Source organism: Triticum dicoccoides, chromosome 3B (genome assembly GCF_002162155.2).
Source record: "Triticum dicoccoides isolate Atlit2015 ecotype Zavitan chromosome 3B, WEW_v2.0, whole genome shotgun sequence".
Taxonomy (NCBI): domain Eukaryota; kingdom Viridiplantae; phylum Streptophyta; class Magnoliopsida; order Poales; family Poaceae; genus Triticum; species Triticum dicoccoides.
This window is the reverse complement of record NC_041385.1, coordinates 111,032,856-111,056,028: the sequence shown is the minus strand read 5'-3', so window position 1 is coordinate 111,056,028 and position 23,173 is coordinate 111,032,856. Positions and strand designations below refer to the sequence as shown.

Below are 23,173 nucleotides of genomic sequence, written 5' to 3'. Positions count from 1 at the left end.
CGGGCGGCGGGATGCGGGCGGGCGGCGGGTTGCGGGCGGGCGGCGGGGTGCGGGATGCGGGCGGGGTGCGGGATGCGGGAGAGGTAGGAGGTGACGGGCTGGGGAGGCCGGCGGCCTGCGGCCTGGGGAGAGGACGGGCAGGGGAGAGGCAGGAAATTGCAATGCTTTCTCCATCAGATAGTCCAATTGGAGAGCATTTTTTGTAAATTGTTGCTTGTTGCTTGGCCATGTTAATTTGTTGTCAGATTGTGGTCTAAAATAGCTATGCATTGGTTGCTTGTAGATGGAGGGTGACCAAAGCTTCTTGGACACCATTGGTTTTGGTTACACACAAACACAACCAGATAGTCCAATTGGAGAGCAGGCAACTCCATCAACTCAGCATCGTTCTGCAATAACAGAGAAAGGAAAATCCAACAAAGGAAAAAATTGGTCTAGTGATGAGGACAAGGTTCTCATAGCAGCATGGGCAAATACAAGTTTGGATATTGTTGGGACAGATCAAAACCGGGATGCTTATTGGGATAGAATTTCAGAGTACTACAACACACACAAGGAATCATCATGGCCGGAGCGTAATGCTAATGCAATCAATTGCCGTTACACAACGATTAATAGAGAGACCTCTAAATTTTGTGGTTGCCTTCAGCAGATTTTAAATAGGGAAGAAAGTGGAAGGACTATACAAGAAAAGGTATGCGCCTTTCTTGTAATTCTATATGTGATGTGCAATATTCTATATGTGTTGTGCTTATTTTAACAACATATTTATATGTGCAGACAAACGATGCACACATTTTGTTCAAGGAAATGGATCTTAAAAAAAAGAAGCCTTTCACACTGATGCATTGCTATGTAGAGTTTTCGAAGTATCCAAAGTGGCAGACAAGAGAATTTGAAACTTCTCTTAAGAAACAAAAGAAGACCATTGATGCAAGTCCAGGCACAGCCACCAATGATCCGGCTGATGCATCCTCGGTACGTACTGATGCTACCTCGATACGCACTGATGCTCTTGAACATGAGAAAAGACCTGATGGTGTGAAGAGGGACAAGAGAGGTAATGCTGATGACAGTGCTTGCAAGCTGTCATTAGAAACTGTGTGGGCAGCAAAGCTAGAGAAGGATGAGATCAAAGAGGCGGCAAGAAATGCTCGCTACGCACAGCAATTGAAATTGCGAAAAGAGGAGATTGCACTCAAAAAGAATGAGGATGCACGAAACGAGAGGGAGGATGCACGGAGACAGTTTGAATTAGATGAGAGGGTCATGCTCATCGACACAAGTGGTATGACTGATGTTCAAAAGCAGTTCTATCAAGCTAAGCAGAAGGAGATCCTTGCTCGCGGCCTAGGGTAATGTGAGCTATATGTTGTAGTTGTAAGAACTATTTATTGCTTTCTGCTAGTTGAGGACATGGATTACATCACTCATTGCATAAATATTTTTATTGATAGCTGCATTACAAAGACATGGATTACATCACTCGTCTCCAAACTTTTGCCAGACATGGTCAATTAGATCAAGTTTAAGCTGATCATGTTCATCGAAATTTCTAATCCGATTAGTCATCTGAATAAAAGAGCTCAGTTCTTCCGCATGAGTACGAGAGACTGTGACTCTTTCTCCCATTGCCTCAAAAGTGCAGCTTTGCCGACTAGTTTGCCGCTCCTCTTCAACTATCATATTGTGCATTATGACACAAGCTTTCATGACATCAGTGATTTCTTTACGTTTCCATCCTTTAGCCGGTCCACGAACAATGGCAAAACGGGATTGCAGAACTCCAAAGGCTCGTTCCACATCTTTCCTAGCCCCCTCTTGCTTCTTGGCAAAAGTTTTATGCTTTCTGCTAGTTGGAGCTGGTATGCTCTTCACAAATGTTGCCCACCGTGGATAGATACCATCTGCAAGGTAATACCCCATTGTGTACTGATGGCCATTGATGCTATAATTCACTGGAGGAGTTTGGCCTTCGGCTAGCTTTGTAAAAACAGGAGAACGTTGAAGAACATTTATATCATTCAGAGACCCTGGTAAACCAAAATAAGCATGCCAAATCCAAAGATCTTGTGAAGCAACTGCTTCCAAGATCATAGTGGGCTCGCTCACATGGCCTTTAAACATGCCATGCCATTTTTTGGGGCAATTTTTCCACCCCCAGTGCATGCAATCTATGCTCCCTAACATACCGGGAAATCCTCTTTCCTCCCCTATTGCAAGTAACCTAGCAATGTCTTCTTCATTTGGAGATCTCAGGTACTTTTCCCCAAAAACTTCATAAATTTTGATCACAAATTTCTTGCAAGACTCTAAATTAGTAGACTCAGCGGACCGGATGTACTCATCAACATAATCGGCTGCTATTCCATATGTTAGTATCCGCATCGCCGCGGTCATCTTTTGCAAAGGATGTAACCCAAGAGCTCCAGAAGCACTTCTTTTTTGCGTAAAATAATCATCATAGTCATGCTCAAGTATACCATCAGCTATGCGGTTGAATAAAGTACGCGACATCCTAAATCTGTGCATAAAAATTAAATGAGACAGGGAAATGAAAAAAGGACCAAAGCAGAGAAGTGTACTAATTACGAACCTTCGTCGAAACAAATGTTCGGGAAAGCGAGGAACTTCTTTGAAGTAGTCGTCCCACAGAAGAAGAAATCCGGCATCTCTTCCTCGATCGATTGACTGACGTCCATGCTTGGAACCGCCATGGCGTCGACCGTTCTTCCTCTCTTCCTCCTCCCGCTCGGCGAATGCTGCAAGTATGAGTTCATCGTCGCCAGATGAAGATGACGAAGAACTCATGTCCCAAGTGGATGTGTTCATTGTGTTGCGTGACAAACGATAGAGAAATTTAGGTGAGAAGAGAAGTCACAGATAGAAGTGTGCTGGAAGAGAGGTGGTAGGGGTGGTTTATATAGATCGGAAATATGGCCGTTGGAAATATAGCCGTTGGAAATATAGCCGTTGGAAATATAGCCGTTTGAAAATATAGCCGTTGGAATATACACATCCTAATTTACACGTTCCACTGAAAAACTGAGAGATGTATAATTTAACATGGTGTATATGGACGTGTATATGGAGATATACACGTCCAAATTTACACGTTCCACTAGAGATGCTCTTAGAGATTGCAGTACAGGGTTATCCTGAAAAGATGCTCTTTTTGAGGAAAAAGAACTCCATGTAGGATAAGGTAGATGAGAAGGACCCCACGTTGGGAGAGGAGATATGTGACACGCGGGGGTACCGACCCCATTTTTCTTCTGTCTTTCGATTTACAATATTTTATATCTTCTCAACCAAAATTACAAATTATGTTTTGTTTCCGTATTTGTGTTCTTTGTGACGAGTGCTTTGAAATAAATACCATTTTTTGAATATCTTTTGGGATTTTGTTAAATCTTTATGAAGTTCAACTACTGAAACTTGGTACGAGTGAGCGAAAAAATCATAAATTTTAGAAATTAAACTTAAAAACTTGGTGTGTCCCTCATGCGGAATACAACGACTTTACGGACCGCGAGGCAATCGAGCGGCGGGGCACGACTAACAGGTGCATGCCATGCAAATTTCCGCAACCCTGGCACGTAAAATAAAAAGACGACACTAGGCGTCAGTCGACCGATTGGAAGTCCCTCTCGATCAGCTCCCGCACTGTTGGATGCCCCTTCCCAACACGCACACGCAAGAGAGTGCTTCCTTCCCCTTCTCTCTCATCTCTCCTCATATGTCTCCCAACTCGTCGCCCCACTGCCTCGCAGCACCACTGGCTCGCCGTCACATGGCCTATTAGTGCCCGTCGATGAGTTGTAGCATCGCTCGCCGCTTCGACGATCTCGGCATGGGCTTTGTAACACATTAGTCGATCATTGTAGCTCGGCCGTCGACGATTGCAGCTCTGTCGTTGACGATCGTATCATCCCGTGGATCTCATCCCAGCTCTCCTTCGTCGCATCTGGTGTTCGTCGACACATCATCCTGTGGTCGTCATTGCACCCCCCCCCCCCAACGTGGGTTGCTAGCAAAGTAGCGGCGATAATCCCCCTTGGCTTATGAATCACGAGGCAATCGAGGGGCGGGGCACGACTAGACATGTGCATGCCCATGTGAATTTTCGCAACCCTGGCACGTAAAATAGAAGGATGACACTAGGCGTCGATCGACCGATGGGAAGTCCCGCTCATTCAGCTCCTGCACCGCTGGATCGCCCCCTCCCAACACGCACATCATCATGTGGCTGTAATCACTCTGCTATCCCTAGTGCGGGTTCGCAGCAAAGTAGCAGCGATAATAGCACTATGCAGCACCACCCCGCCTCCCTTGCAACAATGTTTCGCTAGCCGACAGGCGAGGCTACTCTCAATATCGCATGGGTGGCTCGTAGCAACATGTTAAGGTGACTTGCAGCGTGGCCGGATGGGCTAAAGGGAGGCAGGGAGGGGAGAGACCAAAGGAGGTCGACTAGGAGGGAGAAAGGAGCAGACGGCATTGCGGAGCATGCCATTTAAACGAGAATGATATGCCTACGCCATTTAAGCGAGAATGATACGAGTACGTTATTGCTCTAAATGTTCCTAATAATGCGATTCAAGGAAATCTAAAAGAGGCCCGAAGGCACCTTTGTCGTGTCTATAATTGTTTACTGAAAGAAATCAAAGGTCGCCCTCTCCTCCTTCACAAAAGAGCAAGAAAATGTACACTAGTATTCTGATAAAAAATTGGTGGTCAGAGCTGAGAAATTTGACTTTGCTTACGGTGGAAGCACAGGGACAACTAGGAGTAATTATAGTAGTACTGGCAACAATAAGGAGCATAAAACAAACAAAGGGGGTCAGTCACAGCCCACAAACAAAGTGGCCAATCACAACCCAAAACAAGCAAGATCTGCTCCTAGTCCAAGCGGCACGCACCTGATCATATATTCCCTCCCACACGGTCGATTACGAAGCCGAAAGCGATCGATCAATCAGCCGAAGGGGCAATTGAACACACGCACACGAGCCAGATCCGACACGTCTCTGCCCGGGTAAAAAAAGAGGCAGGCAACGCCAGGCGAGGCGAGAGCACAGATGCTGCCGCTGCTTCCATTCCACCCGGGAAAGGGATGGGAAAGCATTGCTCCAAATGATCGACCGGATCAAAGTCGGGTCAAAGTCTACGTGAACGCCGGGCGAGCTCGGGGGTCCCTCGTGTGTCCGCATCGGCGCATATGAGCCGCGATTTGTTACTCTCTTTCGAGCTCACTTGGACTCTTGACAATTTCTCTGCTCATTTCTTTCACCACCTGGCCCTGCAACAACAACTACTGGACTGGACGTCCGGACAGCACCGGTCATGCATTCACGTTGGACCGGATATCATTGTATGATTCTTGCCTTGTCTTGAGCGGGCTCCGATTCTATCTTCTTTCTTCGTGGGCCATGTAGGCGCCCACGTGGGCGTGGGTGACACAATTGGCTGGCACTGGCAAAAGCCACGGTGGTGAACTTGACGGCCCGGTGGAAAGCACCCGCAGGTTTTATTTATGCACACGCTTTCTTTCCCCGATCCTATCGTCTATTCCATCTCGCCGACTCACTCGCTCTGGTCAAACTAAAACTCCACACGCGAGAGACTGCCAGGACGATCGGACGGCAAGGATCGGTCCAATATGATCATGGGCGAGCGCTCGGCTTTGCTCAGTGCTCGCATCACACGCTTCCACGCACTGCCTCGTTTATTACCAGTTGGTTTGACAGCCGCTCCCTTTGCTTTGATCCCACGAATCAGGCGCCTTTAACTCGACGACCAAGCCGCGTCCGACGTGGATTGGATTGCGGTAACAATATACTACTTGCATGTGACATGGCCAGGCAAAGCACGCGGGCACGCCGTTGCTATCGGTTCAGCGACACACATGTATTCTCACGCGTGTGATGACATGTCCATCCCTGTCTCCAAGTACAAAGTTCAACGGAAGAAATATCTGTACTCAAATCGCTTAGTATATGGTACTGGTACACTATTATACGGCCCTATTATACTACACAGATATAGTGGCGTCGATGGGGAAGAAATATATGTACACAAAATGACTTTTTTAGCGGATGACATCGACTTTTCATATATATTTTTTGAGAAATAATTTTCGCTTTTGTTTTTACAAACACACTCGCTCTTTTTTTGAAACAAACACTCTCCCGCTCAGCTCATCAAACGTCGGCCGAATATCTGCAACGGCATTCGGCCCATAAACTGAAATGTGAAACCGGAGTTCTGCTGCCCAACTCCAAAGGAGTTACAGCGAGAGTAACTCCTGCCTCGCCTGAAGCTTTCCATGTTTTTTTTATTTAGAAAAGAAGGAAGCCCCCCATCCTCTGCATCTGGGTAATGCATGCAGCCATTTTATTAATTATTCACAAAAGACCTTACAAGGAAATACAACATTAAGTCTGAAGCCACCGTCTAGGCAACATCGGTCGCTATTCCTATCCAGTTGATGAAGGGATGCTGATAGTCCGGGCCTAATACCACAACCTCGCAGCCAAACCTAACATTTAAGACCTGAGTGCCCAACCAAGCCACTTGTCGGGTATGGGGCACACACCGGTCCGGCGTGCCCTCAGAGGCCGCCGCAGCCAACTAGCACCACTCCATCTTCAGAGTTGTACTAACGCATCATCCTTGCCCGGTCTAGCCGTCGTCGACGCCACCACGTCGCCCAACGACACCGCCTCCCTGAGCGTGAACTGCTGAGCACGTCGCGGTCGCCGCCGGTACCCCTCAGCACCATGCCGCCAAATACCACCGGCTGACACAGCTTGAAGTCTCTAGAAGATCTGTCGTGCGTAGCACCTGCCGACCAGGCATGACAAAGCGTAGCACCTGTCGGCCAGGGCATGACTTGACATCTCTACCGAAGCTCCGTGCAAGACGAAGCCGCTCCACCTCCTGCCTTTGACTTCTAGCGCTGCTCCACAAACGATGCTCCCAAGGGAGAAACGACACCGTAGTGTCGCCATCGTCCGATCTGGAAAACCAGATCCTAGGGTTTCCCCCGGAGCAGCACGAGTGGGTCGACAGTAGTTACAGGACGATGCCTTCATCAAGGTAACGGCGCAGACCGCCGCCATCGTCCGTCGTCGGCTCGGTTTTCACCGGCAACTATGTCTCCCCGACTCACAGCCGGGACTAGATGCAGATCTTGAGATCTGCTCACCCAGCCTCAGGCCGACAACCTTCGACGTAGGAGATGAACACCACCGCCAAGCCCAGGGTCGCCGTCCCGGGTGCCCACGTGATGCAGATCAAGATCTGGAGCGCCACCGCGATCCGAAGCCGAACCGGAGGTTGAGCGACTGCAACATGGCCGCCGCTGCCGCCACCCTCTCATGACTGCAACATCCGAAGCCCAGGGTCGCCTGAAGCTTTCCATGTGGCGTACAGAACTGGGGGGCATGTATAGCATTTGTTCACGCTCGCTCTCTCGCTATTTTGTGTGTTCGTTGCTGCGTGTTTTTTCCGGTTTCCATTGTTTCTTCCCGGTTTTTTCAGTTAGTTCAATTTTGTTTATTTTTGCATAAGCCTTCCTTGTTTCTTTCTTGCTTTTCATTGATTCTTTTCTTTGTTTCTCGCTTTTCATTTATCTTTTTCTTTGTTTTTTTTATTTTCTTTGTTTCTTTCTTGGTTTCACTGTTTTTTTCCTTTTTGTTTATTCTGTTTCCTATGTTTCTTTGCCGGTTTTTTGTTTTCTTTTTCTTTTTTTGTTTTCATTGTTTCTCTTTTTTGCATTGGTTTTCTTTGATATGGTTTAAAAACTTTCTCAGTTTTTATTGGTTTTCTTTAAATTTTTCTTTGTTTATAAGGTTGCCATCATGGTTTTATCTTCCCCTTCTCATATATACCAGGAATATTTTTTTATACATGAACACATATTTTTTTATACATGAACATATTTTTCAAATACTCAAAAGATTTTTCATATATATCTGCACATTGTTTTGTACGTTGACCATTTCCAAACTACGTGATTAACATTATTTCAAACATATGATTTGATGTGTATTTTATTTTTCATACACATCACACATTTTGGTATACATACAAAATATTTTTATATCCCTTAAAAGTTTTCAACTACATGACTAACCAATTTTTCAGAAATATATTTTATATAAACTTTTTTGCATACACCTTGCACATTTTTCTTGTACATCAGGAGCATTTTTTCAGACTTAGATGCTTCTTTTTGAGAATTTTCAAAGGATTTTCATGACTCTTAGAGAATTTGACTACACGGTTATCGTGGAAAGATGCTTCTTTCTGAGAAAAGGGAATTCATGTAGGATAAGGAAAAAACGCATAGATAGAAGAGCCATGATGGATGGCTAGGACTGGGCGATCGCAAGGGCGACCTTGCTAGGGTTTCGGTGCCGCCGCTGCCACCAGCGGTGTGGGCGGCAACAAATCCGACGCTGGTGTAGGCGTGATCTGTTGTTCTTCTCATGCTCCTATGCTGGGCTCTTACAGTTCATGGAAAGTGTGGACTTAATAGGCATGTGTGCTAACTAGATTTCGCGGTGACCTTGACTACGAGCTCACTGGAGTTGTCTGCAGTTCCAGCATGCTACGGCGTGGTGCTGGCTTTTTTGTCGCGGCATAGATCTTTGTTGTGAGAGGTTCTATGATCTTCTCTTGCTTTGTCAAGATTTTCGTCTTTGCTACGTGAAGTTACATGGGGGACAACTGGGAGCAATTCGGTGGCTCCTGTTGGCAACAAGTTTCTCAAGTGAACCCTCGTTGACCTTCTTTGAGGAGGATCACCACCAGCAATGAAAATTCTCAGCTGGAACTGCCACGGGTGGGGAAGCACCCGGGCAGTTCGTGCGCTTCTGGAGGTCCAGAGGCAAAATAAAGCAGATGTGGTTTTCCTGTCTGAGATGCATCACTTGCTTGTGCATGAGAGTGATAAGGAGTGGAGGCTTGCTTATGGTGTGGGATAAGAGCGTTGCAATTGTGGAAAGAAGTGTTACTAGTCAGCATATTGATGTAACGGTTAATCACGGGTCAGGATGGAGGTTCACGGGAGTTTATGGTGAACCTGACTGGGAGCATAAGGACAGAACATGGAATGCTATTCGATCACTCCATATTGGTCAAACTGATGCGTGGCTTTTGTTGGGAGACTGATAACTGTCGGTGTTCTGGGAACGGGGGTCCCCAGACTTGCCTGCCTGCGGCCTGCGGCGTGGCTCAAGTAGTGGCCCAGTGCGGCCCATCTTCATCAGCTCAAGCTCAAGACCCTCGCGATGGGACAAGCCTCGCGGGGCGGATGACACAAGGCTTCCTCAGGAGCGGCCTCACCAGGCAGGCTCGCGAGGAGGCGGAGAGATCAAGGCAGGGGTACCTCGCGAGGTGCTCGTGACGCAAGCCATGACGATCGAGACTAGGCGGGCGCCAGGAGGGCGCCAGCCTGGGCAGTGTCCTTGTTTCCTCTTTGGTGCAAAGGGGGCAAGCGCAGGCGCGGAGTACCGAGGTATCAAGCAAAGGTTTCCATTCCGGTGCAACGAGACCAAGACCAGCAGAGCGGCAGGACGGAGGTCACCGTGGAGCCCAAGGCGGCGTCATCACCAGTGCATTTGGCAGTCGAAGACCAACTTTAGTCAGGATAAGTTGTACTAGATGTTCCCCTTCAAAGTGGCCATTGTTGGCGTCCTTTCCCGCTCAATATTTGGGAAGAGGATCAGGGCCTCTATATATATGGCTAGTTACCATAGTAGAGAGGGACCGGATCTAAGGAGATAGGAATCTCACCAAGAGCCACGGAGACGGAGCAATTCCTCTCCAGACACACCACCACAAGAACGCCCCTCACGAGGCAGTTCTTTCTCTGTACTGTTCATCATCAGCCCCTGAGGCAATCCACACACCACACACTGGAGTAGGGTATTACACCATAATGGTGGCCTGAACCGGTATAAACCTCGTGTCCTTTGTGTTGTTCACCGTTTAGCTTAGATTCTGAGCGAGGCGTTCGGACGTGGATCGATAGGGGAAATATCTTCGCGCGCACCCCAGGGTTCGAACCTTAAGGGTTTTGCTGGAACCCGATATCCGACATTTGGCGCGCCAGGTAGGTGTGCGCCGGAATCTTTCTTCCGCCATCCCACATTCCATCGTTCGTCGCATCCATGGCAGACGCTCGCCGAGCTCGTGCCGAGCGTCGGGATGCTCTTGCCGCCCACGTCACCCAGACGGCTCCCGTCGGTGGGCCTCCCCGTTGTCCACCGTCGCCTGCCGCCCACGCTGCCACCGGCCCGACGGGGAACGAGCAGCATGCATCGTCGCTGCATCCCTCGGTGCGGCGGGAAGGCTGCGCCGCCACCCCGTCGCTGACTCCAGTTCGTCGTTGCACGCCCGTCGCGCTCCCATGGACACGCACACGTGTTGCTCCTGGCGCATGAGCTCCTGCACTACCATCCCGTCGACGACCTCTACGATGAGTGGCTCGCTCGCATCACTGAGCTCGTTAGCACCGTAGGGGGCTCCCCTGCGCCATCCCTCTCACTGACCCACCTTCCGTCCTGGCTCCAGGAGCAAGAAGGAGGTTCCTCCACCACCTTCGCCCCAAGAAGGCGCCCTGGATCCAAGGCACACGGCCCCTGGACGAGACCCACCGCGTCCGGCGCCCGCACGGTAGGAAAGGAGCTGCCAAGAAACCCCTCGTCCCCAAGAAGGCGCTCGCGTGCCCCCTGCACTGGCGCTCCATGACCGCATCCCGGCGCCACCTCGTTAAGACCCCGCGCTGTCCCTGGTGGCGGCACGTGGGGACCCCTAGGAGCAAGCCCTGCGACAGCAGGAAGCTCCGGTGGCCACCGCAGGCTGCCGCGCCTTCACCATCGAGCTGTGAAGTGTCGCCTGGCTGGGCAAGTTCAAGCCGGATTTGCCTCCTCGCTGTGACGGCACTACCGACCCCGTGGAGTTCCTCCAGCTCTACGAGCTGGGCATCGAAGCGGCCAACGGAGATGAAAAAGTCATGGCGAATTGGTTCCCCATGGCGCTCAAGGACGGTGCCCGCACCTGGCTCCTGAACCTGCCTCCCGGCATGATCTCCTCTTGGGACAAGATACGCACCCACTTCATCACGAACTTCCAGGGCACTCGCGATCGCCTCCCAGTCATGAGTGACTTGCGCCGCATCAAGCAGCAACCCGGAGAGACCCTGCAGAAGTACATCCAGCGCTTCAACAACGCTCGCCTCAAGATTCCCAAGGTAACTGAGGAGGCCATCATCTCAGCGTTCTCTGATGGCGTCCGTGACGTCAAGATGAAGGAGGAACTGGCGATCAACGAAGGTCTATGCACGTCTCTAGAGCTATTCAACCTGGCGACCAAGTGTGCAAGGGCTGAGGAGGGACGCCTGTCCCTTCTCGAGCTTCCCGCCGCAGATCCGGAAGAGAAGAAAGCCAAGGCCAAGGACGTGAAGCGCAAAGGTGCAGTTGTGCTCGCAGCAGAGCCAGACACGAAGCATGGCAGGGACCAGCCGGAGTCGTCCAAGGGCAGCCGGTACTGCGTGTACCATGACCTCCACACCCGCAACACCAACAAATGCCAAGAGCTCAGAGCCGTGCGAGAAGGGCGTGTCGGTCGACGCCCCGAGCGCAGCGATCGGGGCTATGGCCGAGGTGGAGGAAGAGGTGGAGGACGATGGGACGACCATGGCCCTCGCCAAGGGTGGCGTGACCGCCCTCACGAGGACCGCTGGTAGGACCAGCCTCGCGAGGGGGCTTGGAGAGATCAGCCTCATGAGGATCGCCCGCAAGGCAACGCATGCCTTCCTCCTCTGCCACCACCACCAAGAAAGAATGACGACCATCATCAGGACGAGGGGCCTGGGGGCTTCCAGGAGCCACGTGCTATCGCTTGCATCTTGGGCAGTGCCCAGGCCCCAGCCTCTCAGCGTATCTTCAAGCAGTTTGCTCGTGAGGTGAATGCAGTCCTTCCCAAGCTCGAGGACACGCGCCCTCTCAGGTGGTCCGCGTGCGCCATCACATTCAGCTCGACGGATCAACTCAAGTGTGAAGCAACAGCCGGTATCCTCCCAATGCTCTGTTCCCCAGTTATCAGCAATGTGCAGGTCACCAGAACCCTCAAAGATGGTGGTGCAGGACTCAAAGTTCTGTCCGTCAAGACGTTCAACGATCTCCAAGTGCCGTACGATTAGCTTCAGCCAACCAAGCCTTTCTCAGGAGTCACTGATGGCTCCACCACCCCGATAGGGTAGGTCCGCCTCCCTGTCACCTTCGGACAGCGCAAGAACTACAGTACCAAGCTCATCGACTTTGACGTTGCCCACATTCGCCTACTGTACAATGCCATCCTTGGGTATCCAGCACTAGCCAAGTTCATGGCAGTGACTCACCATGGTTACAATGTCCGCAAGATGCCGGGAAGCGGTGGAGTCATCACAGTCCCCTATGAAGAGAAGGATGCAGTGTGCTCTCTTGAGCATGCCTTCCAAGCCGCATCAGTCGAGGACCCAGACAGCAAGAGTGGGAACCTTCCCGAAGCAGCTCCCAAGAAGAAGAAGACATCACCTGGCCCAAGGCCTCAAGAGGCAGGCACCTCTGGTGGCGCTGCGCCAGGAACTGCGCCCGTCCAAGGGGCGCCTCCCTCCATCGCATAGGAAGGCACGCCCGATGCCCTCCTCGGGCAAGGCTCGGGGGCTCTCCCCTGGAGGGTCACTGACTTTGCCAAGATCGCGGGGGAGGCGCTCGGGCACCATTTGGAGGCGTGCTTCAAGGCATGTTTCCCTTAGGAAGGCACAAGGCCAGGAGGGCCCAACCCTCAGGAGTTCATCGACAAGGTCACTCTGGAGCTGCAAGAATCGAGAGTCATGTGCAACAGTCGCCGCTGATGAAGCCATGTACCTAGGGTAGGGTCATGGACCTGTCCAAGACACCCTACCCAAGGACATCTCTAGAAGAAATCACCTTTCAGTCAACCTGCAAAGGTTCCACTCGACGAACTCGAAGATACTCGACCACGAAGCCAAGCACTCGACCAACATGAAACCTAAAGTCACTCTGCACGTAACAGTCTGCCATTAAGTAGCCTTTATGGTCTTCATAACACTTTATGTGGGCGTTACCAGTAACCCCCTGTCTTAATGTACTTTAAACCCTGCATAACTGAGGGCTGGAGGGGTCTGGCGAACTCTATATAGGCCACCCCCCTCCTCAGTGTAAAGGTTCGCACCCCTGTAACTCATACGCATATAATCCAGTCGACCGCCTCCGGGCTCCGAGAGGTAGGGCTGTTACTTCCCCCGAGAAGGGCCTGAACTCGTAAAACTCTTGCGTATACAACTACTCCATAGCTAGGATCTTGCCTCTCCATTAGTACCCCCCTGCACTACTGTCATACTTAGAACCACGACAGTTGGCACTCACCGTGGGGCAGGTGTCTTAGCGACTTATTGGAGAAGTTACAATTTTTCCGATCTCCTTCATCATGGTTTCAGGCGGAGTTTTGGTCGAGGGCCGCGAGATCCGTCTCGGCGCGCTCACGTTCATCGCCGACGACTCTACTTGGCTTCAGGAGTCTCCGCTCGACATCGACGCGCTCCCAGTCTGCGGAGCGACGCACTTTCGCGCGTGCGTCCGCGGTGTCCTCCAGCGGCAATCGTCGACCCAGTATCTGTCGGTCATTGTGTCATCCTCCCTTCCTGCTTCCCGCCGGTGCAAGCGCTCCGGTCGGTCGAGGCTTCAGCGGTGGGTGAGGCACGTGATGGCCCGCCAGTCGGCCACCCCCAGGTCGCGGCAATCGAGCCCGACGAATCTCTCTACAGCCTGTTCGACCTGTCGACTGGCTCCATAGAGACTGCATCCAAGTGCGACAGTAGTGATCGAGCGGCGGAGGTTCTGATGGTCGATGGACCACGCAGTCCTCCCGGTTTTCCCGGAGCCGAAGAAGGTGATGGCGGAGGCGATCCATCGCATGCCCATGAAGAGTATCTCCCCGAGCCCCTCAATTCGCTGCAGAGGGAAGAACTTCGCCGCTGGAACATGGATGCACTTCACACTCCTATCGTTGGAGAAACCCCTAAGGCTCGTGCCTTAGAGGACGCGCGCTTGGCCAACTTGGCTGAGCGCACTCGACTGGAGAACCTTCAGCGAGCACTCGACGAGCGTGTGCGGCAACGGGTTCCGGACTCCAGTCGACGTCAGCTCTTTCCACCACCGACTCAGGTATATCGAACTCCGATTCAGAATTTAGCAGCTGTGGCCCGTATAGCAGAGTCAATTCAGCCTTCCCAGTCAGAGGCTGGCAGAGGCTTGATGCAGATCAGAGATTTACTCCGGGCAGCAGGAGATCAAAATTCAGCTGTATCACAGTTGCGGAATAGGATTCACAGCAGATCCGTAGCTGCGAATATAGTCCATTCGGCTCATAGCCCCAGATCGCCCCCGAGGCGTGAGGGGCGTGGAGACCGGCACGATCAGTACAAGAACCGTGAGCAGTATGATCACCGATTCGATCGTGATGATCGACGTCGAGTGCCCACCCCTCCCCCAAGGGGTGGATCGTACGCGCCTCGACAGCAGGATGATAGACGCCAGCACAGTGTTGGGCGTAGGATTCCAGTCAACCCGAGGGAACCAGGCTTTGATGCGAGATCCATTATCGTTAAAGGTCTGGTCGACAGGAACAGAGCTCACCGAGAGGGTCACGACAGAGATGTCCCCACCAGCAGCAGAGTGCACGACTCAGGACCAGAGTGCTTCAGCAAAGCCATCAGGGCCACGGTGATTCCTCCCAACTTCAGGTTGGCGACTGGAGTCAGTAAGTTCACTGGTGAGTCCAAGCCTGATACTTGGCTTGAGGACTACCGAGTGGCTGTTCAGATCGGCGACGACAATGATGAGGTGGCCATCAAGCATCTCCCTCTTATGTTGGAGGGCTCGGCCAGAGCTTGGCTGAATCAGTTAGCACCCAGCAACATTTACACTTGGGAAGATCTTTCCCGAGTGTTCGTCAGAACGTTTGAAGGAACTTGCAAGCGACCAGCAGGACTGACAGAGCTGCAAACTTGCGTACAGAAACCGAATGAGACTTTGTGAGATTACATCCAGAGATGGATCACATTGCATCACACGGTAGAGAATGTATCTGATCACCAGGCAGTCTGTGCCTTCAAGGAAGGTGTTAAGTACAGAGAGATGAACCTGAAATTCGGTCGAACCGGAGACATGTCTCTGAGTCGAATGATGGAGATAGCCACCAAGTATGCCAATGGTGAAGAAGAGGATCGACTCCGGAGTGGCAAGCACAAGTCAGTCGCCCACGAAACCAGAGGAGGTAACTCCAGTCGGAAGCAGAAACAAAAAGCCGAGCCAGCTGCTCCTGGAGAAGCCTTGGCCATGACTCAAGGAAAGTTTAAAGGGAAGCCCAAAGGGCCTTGGAACCCTAAGAAGGTGAAAGACAAGGAGGGAAATGACGTGATGGATTTGCCATGCCACATCCACACGAAGAAAGATGAAGAGGGTAATTTCATTTACCCAAAACATACCACTCGACAATGTTGACTCTTGATACAACAATTCCAAGGGAAACAGCCCAAAGATAAGGAAAAGGAGTCGGACAAAGTTGAGGACAAGGGGGATAGTGATGAGGAATATCCCCAGGTCAATTCCACTCTGGTGATTTTTGCTGACGTTGAGAGCAAAAGTCGATTGAAAGTTATCAACCGAGAAGTGAATATGGTTGCTCCAGAGACTCCCAATTATCTGAAATGGTCTCAGACTGCCATCATGTTCGACCAGTCCGATCACCCGACACACATAGCCACCCCTGGGAGGCAAGCTCTGGTGGTCGACCCAGTCGTCGAAGGCACTCGACTGACTAAAGTGTTGATGGATGGTGGCAGTAGCTTGAATATACTGTACGCGGAGACACTGAAAGGGATGGGCATTCCGATGTCCAGACTCAGTACCAGCAACATGAGTTTCTATGGAGTCATTCCTAGCAAGAAGGCTGCGTCACTCGGCCAGATTGCTCTTGATGTGGTTTTCGGTGATTCCAAAAATTTCCGCAAGGAAAAGTTGACATTTGAGGTTGTGGATTTCCAGAGTGCCTATCATGATATTTTGGGCAGTCCAGCTTATGCATGTTTTATGGCTCGACCATGTTACGTGTACCTCAAATTGAAGATGCCTGGCCCCAAAGGTGTGATCACTGTTACTGGCAATCAGAAGAAGGCAGAAGAGTGCTTTCAGAAAGGCTCAAAGATCGCCGATGCTCAGATGGTAGCAGAAGAGTGGCAGGAACACCAGAGAAATGCAGACCCACGTGATTTGTTGTGAGCCAAGAAGCCTGCTACGGAATCAGCATTTCAGTCATCCGGTGAGACAAAGCCAGTTCACATCCACCCGACCGACCCCAACACCGCTCCGACCAATATCTCTACAACACTCGACCCCAAATAGGAAGAAGCGCTCATCCAGTTCCTCCGTGAGAACTGGGACATCTTCGCATGGAAACCTTCTGACATGCCGGGTGTTCCCACGGGGCTGGCTGAGCACCGCCTACGAGTCGACTCAAAAGCGAAACCTGTTAAAGAACATCTTCGACGGTTCACCGTCGAGAAAAGAAAGGCCATTGGCGAGGAGGTGGCTCGGCTCTTAGCAGCAGAGTTTATCCGAGAAATTTACCACTCCGAGTGGCTCGCCAATGTTGTCATGGTCTCTAAGAAGGACAAGTCACTTCGCATGTGCATTGACTTTAAGCATATCAATCGGGCTTGCCCGAAAGATCATTTTCCTCTCCCCCGCATCGACCAAATAGTCGACTCGACTGCGGGATGTGAGCGACTGTCTTTCTTAGACGCCTATTCCGGGTACCATCAAATTCGTCTGTATGGACCCGATGAGATCAAAACAGCTTTCATCACCCCATTCGGGTGCTTCTGTTATGTCACCATGCCATTCAGCCTCAAGAATGCCGGAGCCACGTTCATGAGGATGATTCAGAAGTGTTTGCTCACTCAAATCAGTCAGAATGTGGAAGTGTACATGGATGATATTGTGGTCAAGTCACGGAAAGGTTCCGACCTGCTGACTGACCTTGCTGAAACATTTGCCAACCTCAGGAGGTATGATATCAAGCTTAATCCATCAAAGTGCACATTCGGAGTTCCTGGCGGAAAATTACTCGGTTTTCTCGTTTCCGAACGAGGAATCGACGCAAATCCAAAGAAAGTGGGCACTATACTCCGAATGAAAAGACCTGTGCATGTGCACGATGTTCAGAAGCTTACTGGTTGCTTGGCCGCTTTAAGTCAATTCATCTCTCGTCTCGATGAAAAGGCATTGCCTCTTTACCGACTGATGAAGAAGTCAGACAAGTTCGAGTGGACTCCTGAAGCTGATGCATCATTTGTAGAGCTAAAAGCCCTGCTTTCCACCGAGCCGGTGCTTGCTGCCCCGATCAGCAAAGAGCCTTTGCTGCTTTACATTGCAGCCACAGGACAAGTCATTAGTATAGTACTTACGGTCGAGCGGGAAGAAGAAGGAAAAGCCTTTAAAGTTCAGCGCCCAGTATATTACATTTCTGAAGTCCTGACCCCATCAAAGCAAAGATACCCTCATTATCAGAAGCTTGTATATGGGATTTACATGACCACGAAGAAAGTTGCTCATTACTTCTCTGACCATACCATTACAGTCGTCAGCGATGCCCCATTGTCAGAGATTCTGCACAACAGAGATGCAACTGGTCGAGTGGCAAAATGGGCGATTGAACTCCTTCCCCTGGATATCAGATTTGAGGCAAAGAAAGCTATCAAGTCCCAAGCAATAGCAGATTTCATCACCGAGTGGACCGAACAGCAACTGCCGACTCAAGTTCACTCGGAGCACTGGACCATGTTCTTTGATGGCTCTAAGATGCTGAATGGTTCCGGTGCTGGGGTAGTGTTGGTTTCCTCCCGAGGAGATAAGCTCAGATATGTACTCCAGATTCACTTTGATTCCTCCAACAACGAAGCAGAATATGAAGCACTTTTGTATGGGTTGCGTATGGCCATTTCACTCGGCGTCCGTCGCCTCATGGTCTACGGCGACTCAGATTTGGTGGTTAACCAAGTGATGAAGGAGTGAGACGTCAGAAGCCCAGCCATGACTGGTTACTGCAACGCAGTAAGAAAGCTGGAGAAGAAATTCAAGGGGTTAGAGCTTCATCATATACCCCGATTGAAAAATCAAGCAGCTGATGATTTGGCAAAGGTAGGTTCCAAGAGAGAAGCCATTCCCAGTGGTGTGTTTTTGGAACATATCCACGCACCGTCAGTTCAAGAGGATCCTTTCACCGAGGAAGCCCCGCAGCCGAAAAGTTCCACGGATCCGACTGAAGTCGAGGTCCCAGCCGTGGTCGACCTGATCATGGAAGTTTTGGTTATTACTCCCGACTGGACAGTGCCTTACATCGCGTATATCCTAAGGAAAGAGCTCCCAGAGAATGAAGAAGAGGCTCGACAGATCGTCCGTCGATCCAAGGCTTCACTGTGATGAAGGGACAGTTGTACAGGGAAAGCGCGACTGGAGCCAGTCAGAAATGCATAACGCCAGAAGAGGGTCGGATAATTCTTGACGATATCCACTGTGGCCACCATGCGTCCTCTCGGACTATTGTGGCTAAAGCATACCGAGCGGGGTTTTACTGGCCCAGAGCAAATGAAATGGCGAAGGAGATAGTCGACAAGTGTGAAGGATGTCAGTTCTATTCCAATATGTCTCACAAGCCTGCCTCAGCCTTGAAGACCATTCCAATCGTCTGGCCCTTCGCTGTCTGGGGATTAGATATGGTTGGACCACTGAGAACTGGCAGAAGCGGTTTCACCCACGTACTGGTGGCAGTCGACAAGTTCACCAAGTGGATCGAAGCAAAGCCTATCAAGAATCTTGATGCCAGCACCACTATCAACTTCATCAGAGAATTGATATTCAGATATGGAGTCCTGCATAGCATCATCACTGATAATGGGTCAAACTTCGATTCCGACCAATTCAAAGCTTTCTGCGCCTGTCAAGGCACACGAGCCGACTACGCTTCCGTTGCCCACCCCCAGTCGAATGGACAAGCAGAAAGAGCAAACGACCTAACTCTTAAAGGACTGAAACCCCGGTTGATGCATGATCTCAAACACGCAGCAGGCGCGTGGGTCGACGAACTTCCATCAGTTCTTTGGGGATTGAGGACTACGCCGAATCGGTCGACTGGGAGAACTCCATTCTTTCTGGTCTATGGAGCTGAGGCAGTTCTGCCGAGCGATCTGCTTCACAATGCACCTCGAGTCGAGCTCTATTCTGAAGTCGAAGTAGAGCAAGCCCGGCAGGACGCAGTCGACCTTCTAGAAGAAGTAAGAGAGATGGCCTTGATCCATCGACCATCTATCAGCAGGACTTGCGTCGTTTCTATGCCAAAAACGTGAAGAGTCGAGCCTTCCAAGAAGGGGACGTGGTCCTCCGAGTGGATCAACAGAAGCCACACAAACTCGCCCCTACTTGGGAGGGCCCCTTCATTGTCACCAAAGTTCTCCACAATGGAGCATACCGTCTTTACAATGTCGGTCGTCAGATTGATGAGCCACGATCTTGGAATGCGGGCCTGCTCCGCCCCTTTTACACTTAAGTACTCACTCGGATGAGTTGTAATAAAAGTACTCCTGTAGTTTGTTTATCAAAGACAAAAGTGTTATAATTTTCTCATTGATTGTTGTTGCTTTTGTCCATAAGAGAAACCCCCCAATGGGTGGCTTAGCTGCGAATCCGTTTCGCCTAAGTTTGTAAAAAAAATTCCTACCGAGTGACGAGCAGGCCTCTCACTCGGGGGCTTAGCTGCGAATCCCTTTTGCCTAAGTATTCGAAAATCCTACCGAGTGACGAGCAAGCCTCTCACTTGGGGGCTTAGCTGCGAATCCATTTTGCCTAAGTATTTGAAAATCCTACCGAGTGACGAACAAGTCTCTCACTCGGGGGCTTAGCTGCAGTCCAGTACTTGCCTAAGTATTTGAAAATCCTACCGAGTGGAGAGCAATCCTCCCACTCGGGGGCTTAGCTGCAGTCCAGTACTCGCCTAAGTGTATGAAAATCCTACCGAGTGGAGAGCAATCCTCCCACTCGGAGGCTTAGCTGTAGTCCAGGACTAGCCTAAGTATGAAATTCATTCCGCTCCGCAAGGGCGACAAGGTGCAGGTCGACTGCCACCTCCTCCTTCGGAGCTACACCACAAATACAAAAATCCTACCGAGTGGAGAGCAATCCTCCCACTCGGGGGCTTAGCTGCAGTCCAGTACTTGTTGGAAATATGCCCTAGAGGCAATAATAAAAGGATTATTATTATATTTCCTTGTTCATGATAATTGTCTTTTATTCATGCTATAACTGTATTATCCGGAAATCGTAATACACGTGTGAATACATAGACCATAACATGTCCCTAGTGAGCCTCTAGTTGACTAGCTCGTTGGTCAATAGATAGTCATGGTTTCCTGACTATGGACATTAGATGTCATTGACAACGGGATCACATCATTAGGAGAATGATGTGATGGACAAGACCCAATCCTAAGCATAGCACAAGACCGTGTAGTTCGTTTTGCTAGAGCTTTTCCAATGTCAACTATCTCTTCCTTAGACCATGAGATCGTGTAACTCCCGGATACCGTAGGAGTGCTTTGGGTGTACCAAACGTCACAACGTAACTGGGTGACAATAAAGGTGCACTACAGGTATCTCCGAAAGTGTCTGTTGGGTTGACACGGATCGAGACTGGGATTTGTCACTCCGTATGACGGAGAGGTATCACTGGGCCCACTGGGTAGTGCATCATCATAATGAGCTCAAAGTGACCAAGTGTTTGGTCACGGGATCATGCATTACGGTATGAGTAAAGTGACTTGCCGGTAACGAGACTAACGAGGTATCGGGATACCGACGATCGAGTCTCGGGCAAGTAACATACCGTCTGACAAAGGGAATTGCATACGGGGTTGATTGAATCCTCGACATCCTGGTTCATCCGATGACATCATCGAGGAGCATGTGGAAGCCAACATGGGTATCCAGATCCCGCTGTTGGTTATTGACCGGAGAGCCGTTTCGGTCATGTCTGCATATCTCCCGAACCCGTAGGGTCTACACACTTAAGGTTCGGCGACGCTAGGGTTATTAGGAAGACTTGTATGTGATTACTGAAAGTTGTTCGGAGTCCCAGATGGGATCCCGAACGTCACGAGGAGTTCCGGAATGGTCCGGAGGTAAAGATTTATATATGGGAAGTTGTCATACGGACACCGGAAGGTTTCGGGGGCATATCGGTATTGTACCGGGGCCACCGGAAAGGTTCCGGGGGTCCACCGGGAGGGGCCACCCCTCCCGAGGGGGGCCACATGGGCCGCGTGGGGCAGGAGCCAGCCCCTGGAGGGCTTGGCGCACCCCCCTTGGGCCCATGCGCCTAGGGTTGGGGGGGGGGGAACCCTAGAGGGGGCGCCCCCCTTGCTTGGGGGGCAAGTCCCCCCTCCCTGGCCGCCGCCCCCCCTCTAGATCCCATCTAGAGGGGCCGGCCCCCTTGCCCCTTCCCCTATAAATAGAGGGGTGAGGGGAGGGCTGAACAACCAAGCCAAGGCACAACCCCTCCCCTCCCCAACACCTCTCCTCCTCCGTTGTGTGCTTGGCGATGTAGGGGAACGCAGCAGAAATTCAAAATTTTCCTACGTGTCACCAAGATCTATCTATGGAGAAACCAGCAACGAGGGGAAGGAGAGTGCATCTACATACCCTTGTAGATCGCTAAGCGGAAGCGTTCAAGAGAATGGGGTTGAAGGAGTCATACTCGTCGTGATCCAAATCACCGGAGATCCTAGTGCCGAACGGACGACACCTCCGCGTTCAACACACGTACAACCCGGTGACGTCTCCCACACCTTGATCCAGCAAGGAGAGAGGGAGAGGTTGAGGAAGACTCCGTCCAGCAGCAGCACAACGGCATGGTGGTGGTGGAGGAGCGTGGTAGTCCAGTAGGGCTTCGCCAAGCACCGCGGGAGAGGAGAAGGGAGAGAGGCAGGGTTGCGCCAGGGGGAGATCAAAACTCATGTCTTGGCAGCCCCCAAACCCTCAAGTATATATAGGGGAGAGGGAGGGGGGTGCGCCCCCTCTAGGGTTTCCACCCCAAGGGGTGCGGCAGCCCCAATCCCATCTAAGGGTGGCGGCCAAGGGGGGAGAGGGGGGAAACTTGCCCCCCAAGTTAGGTGGAAGCACCCCCTCCCCAAACCCTAGGCGCCTTGGGCCCTTGTGGGAGGGTGCACCAGCCCACCTGGGGCTGGTCCCCTCCCACACTTGGCCCATGCAGCCCTCCGGGGCCGGTGGCCCCACTTGGTGGACCCCCGGGACCCTCCCGGTGGTCCCGGTACGTTACCGATAAAACCCGAAACTTTTCCGGTGACCAAAACAGGACTTCCCATATATAAATCTTTACCTCTGGACCATTCCGGAACTCCTCGTGACATCCGGGATCTCATCCGGGACTCCGAACAACATTCGGTAACCACATACTAACTTCCTTTATAACCCTAGCGTCATCGAACCTTAAGTGTGTAGACCCTACGGGTTCAGGAATCATGCAGACATGACCGAGACGTTCTCCGGTCAATAACCAACAGCGGGATCTGGATACCCATGTTGGCTCCCACACGTTCCACGATGATCTCATCGGATGAACCACGATGTCAAGGACTCAATCGATCCCGTATACAATTCCCTTTGTCTAGCGGTATTATACTTGCCCGAGATTCGATCGTCGGTATACCGATACCTTGTTCAATCTCGTTACCGGCAAGTCTCTTTACTCGTTCCATAACACATCATCCCGTGATCAACCCCTTGGTCACATTGTGCACACTATGATGATGTCCTACCGAGTGGGCCCAGAGATACCTCTCCGTTTACACGGAGTGACAAGTCCCAGTCTCGATTCGTGCCAACCCAACAGACACTTTCGGAGATACCTGTAGTGCACCTTTATAGCCACCCAGTTACGTTGTGACGTCTGGTACACCCAAAGCATTCCTACGGTATCCGGGAGTTGCACAATCTCATGGTCTAAGGAAAAGATACTTGACATTATA

At 51.0% G+C, this 23,173-nt stretch overlaps 1 protein-coding gene across 1 annotated transcript in view; it reads left to right on the top strand.

The window, feature by feature from the left end:
- LOC119279377 (glutathione S-transferase T3-like) overlaps positions 1-1,359 on the top strand; it is a 2,170-nt gene extending 811 nt beyond the window's left edge. The window contains exons 2-3 of the mRNA XM_037560626.1: positions 284-694; positions 781-1,359. Coding sequence (XP_037416523.1) covers positions 284-694; positions 781-1,359 — 990 coding nt within the window. The remainder of the gene's footprint in view (positions 1-283; positions 695-780) is intronic.
- Positions 1,360-23,173: the final 21,814 nt, after the last annotated feature.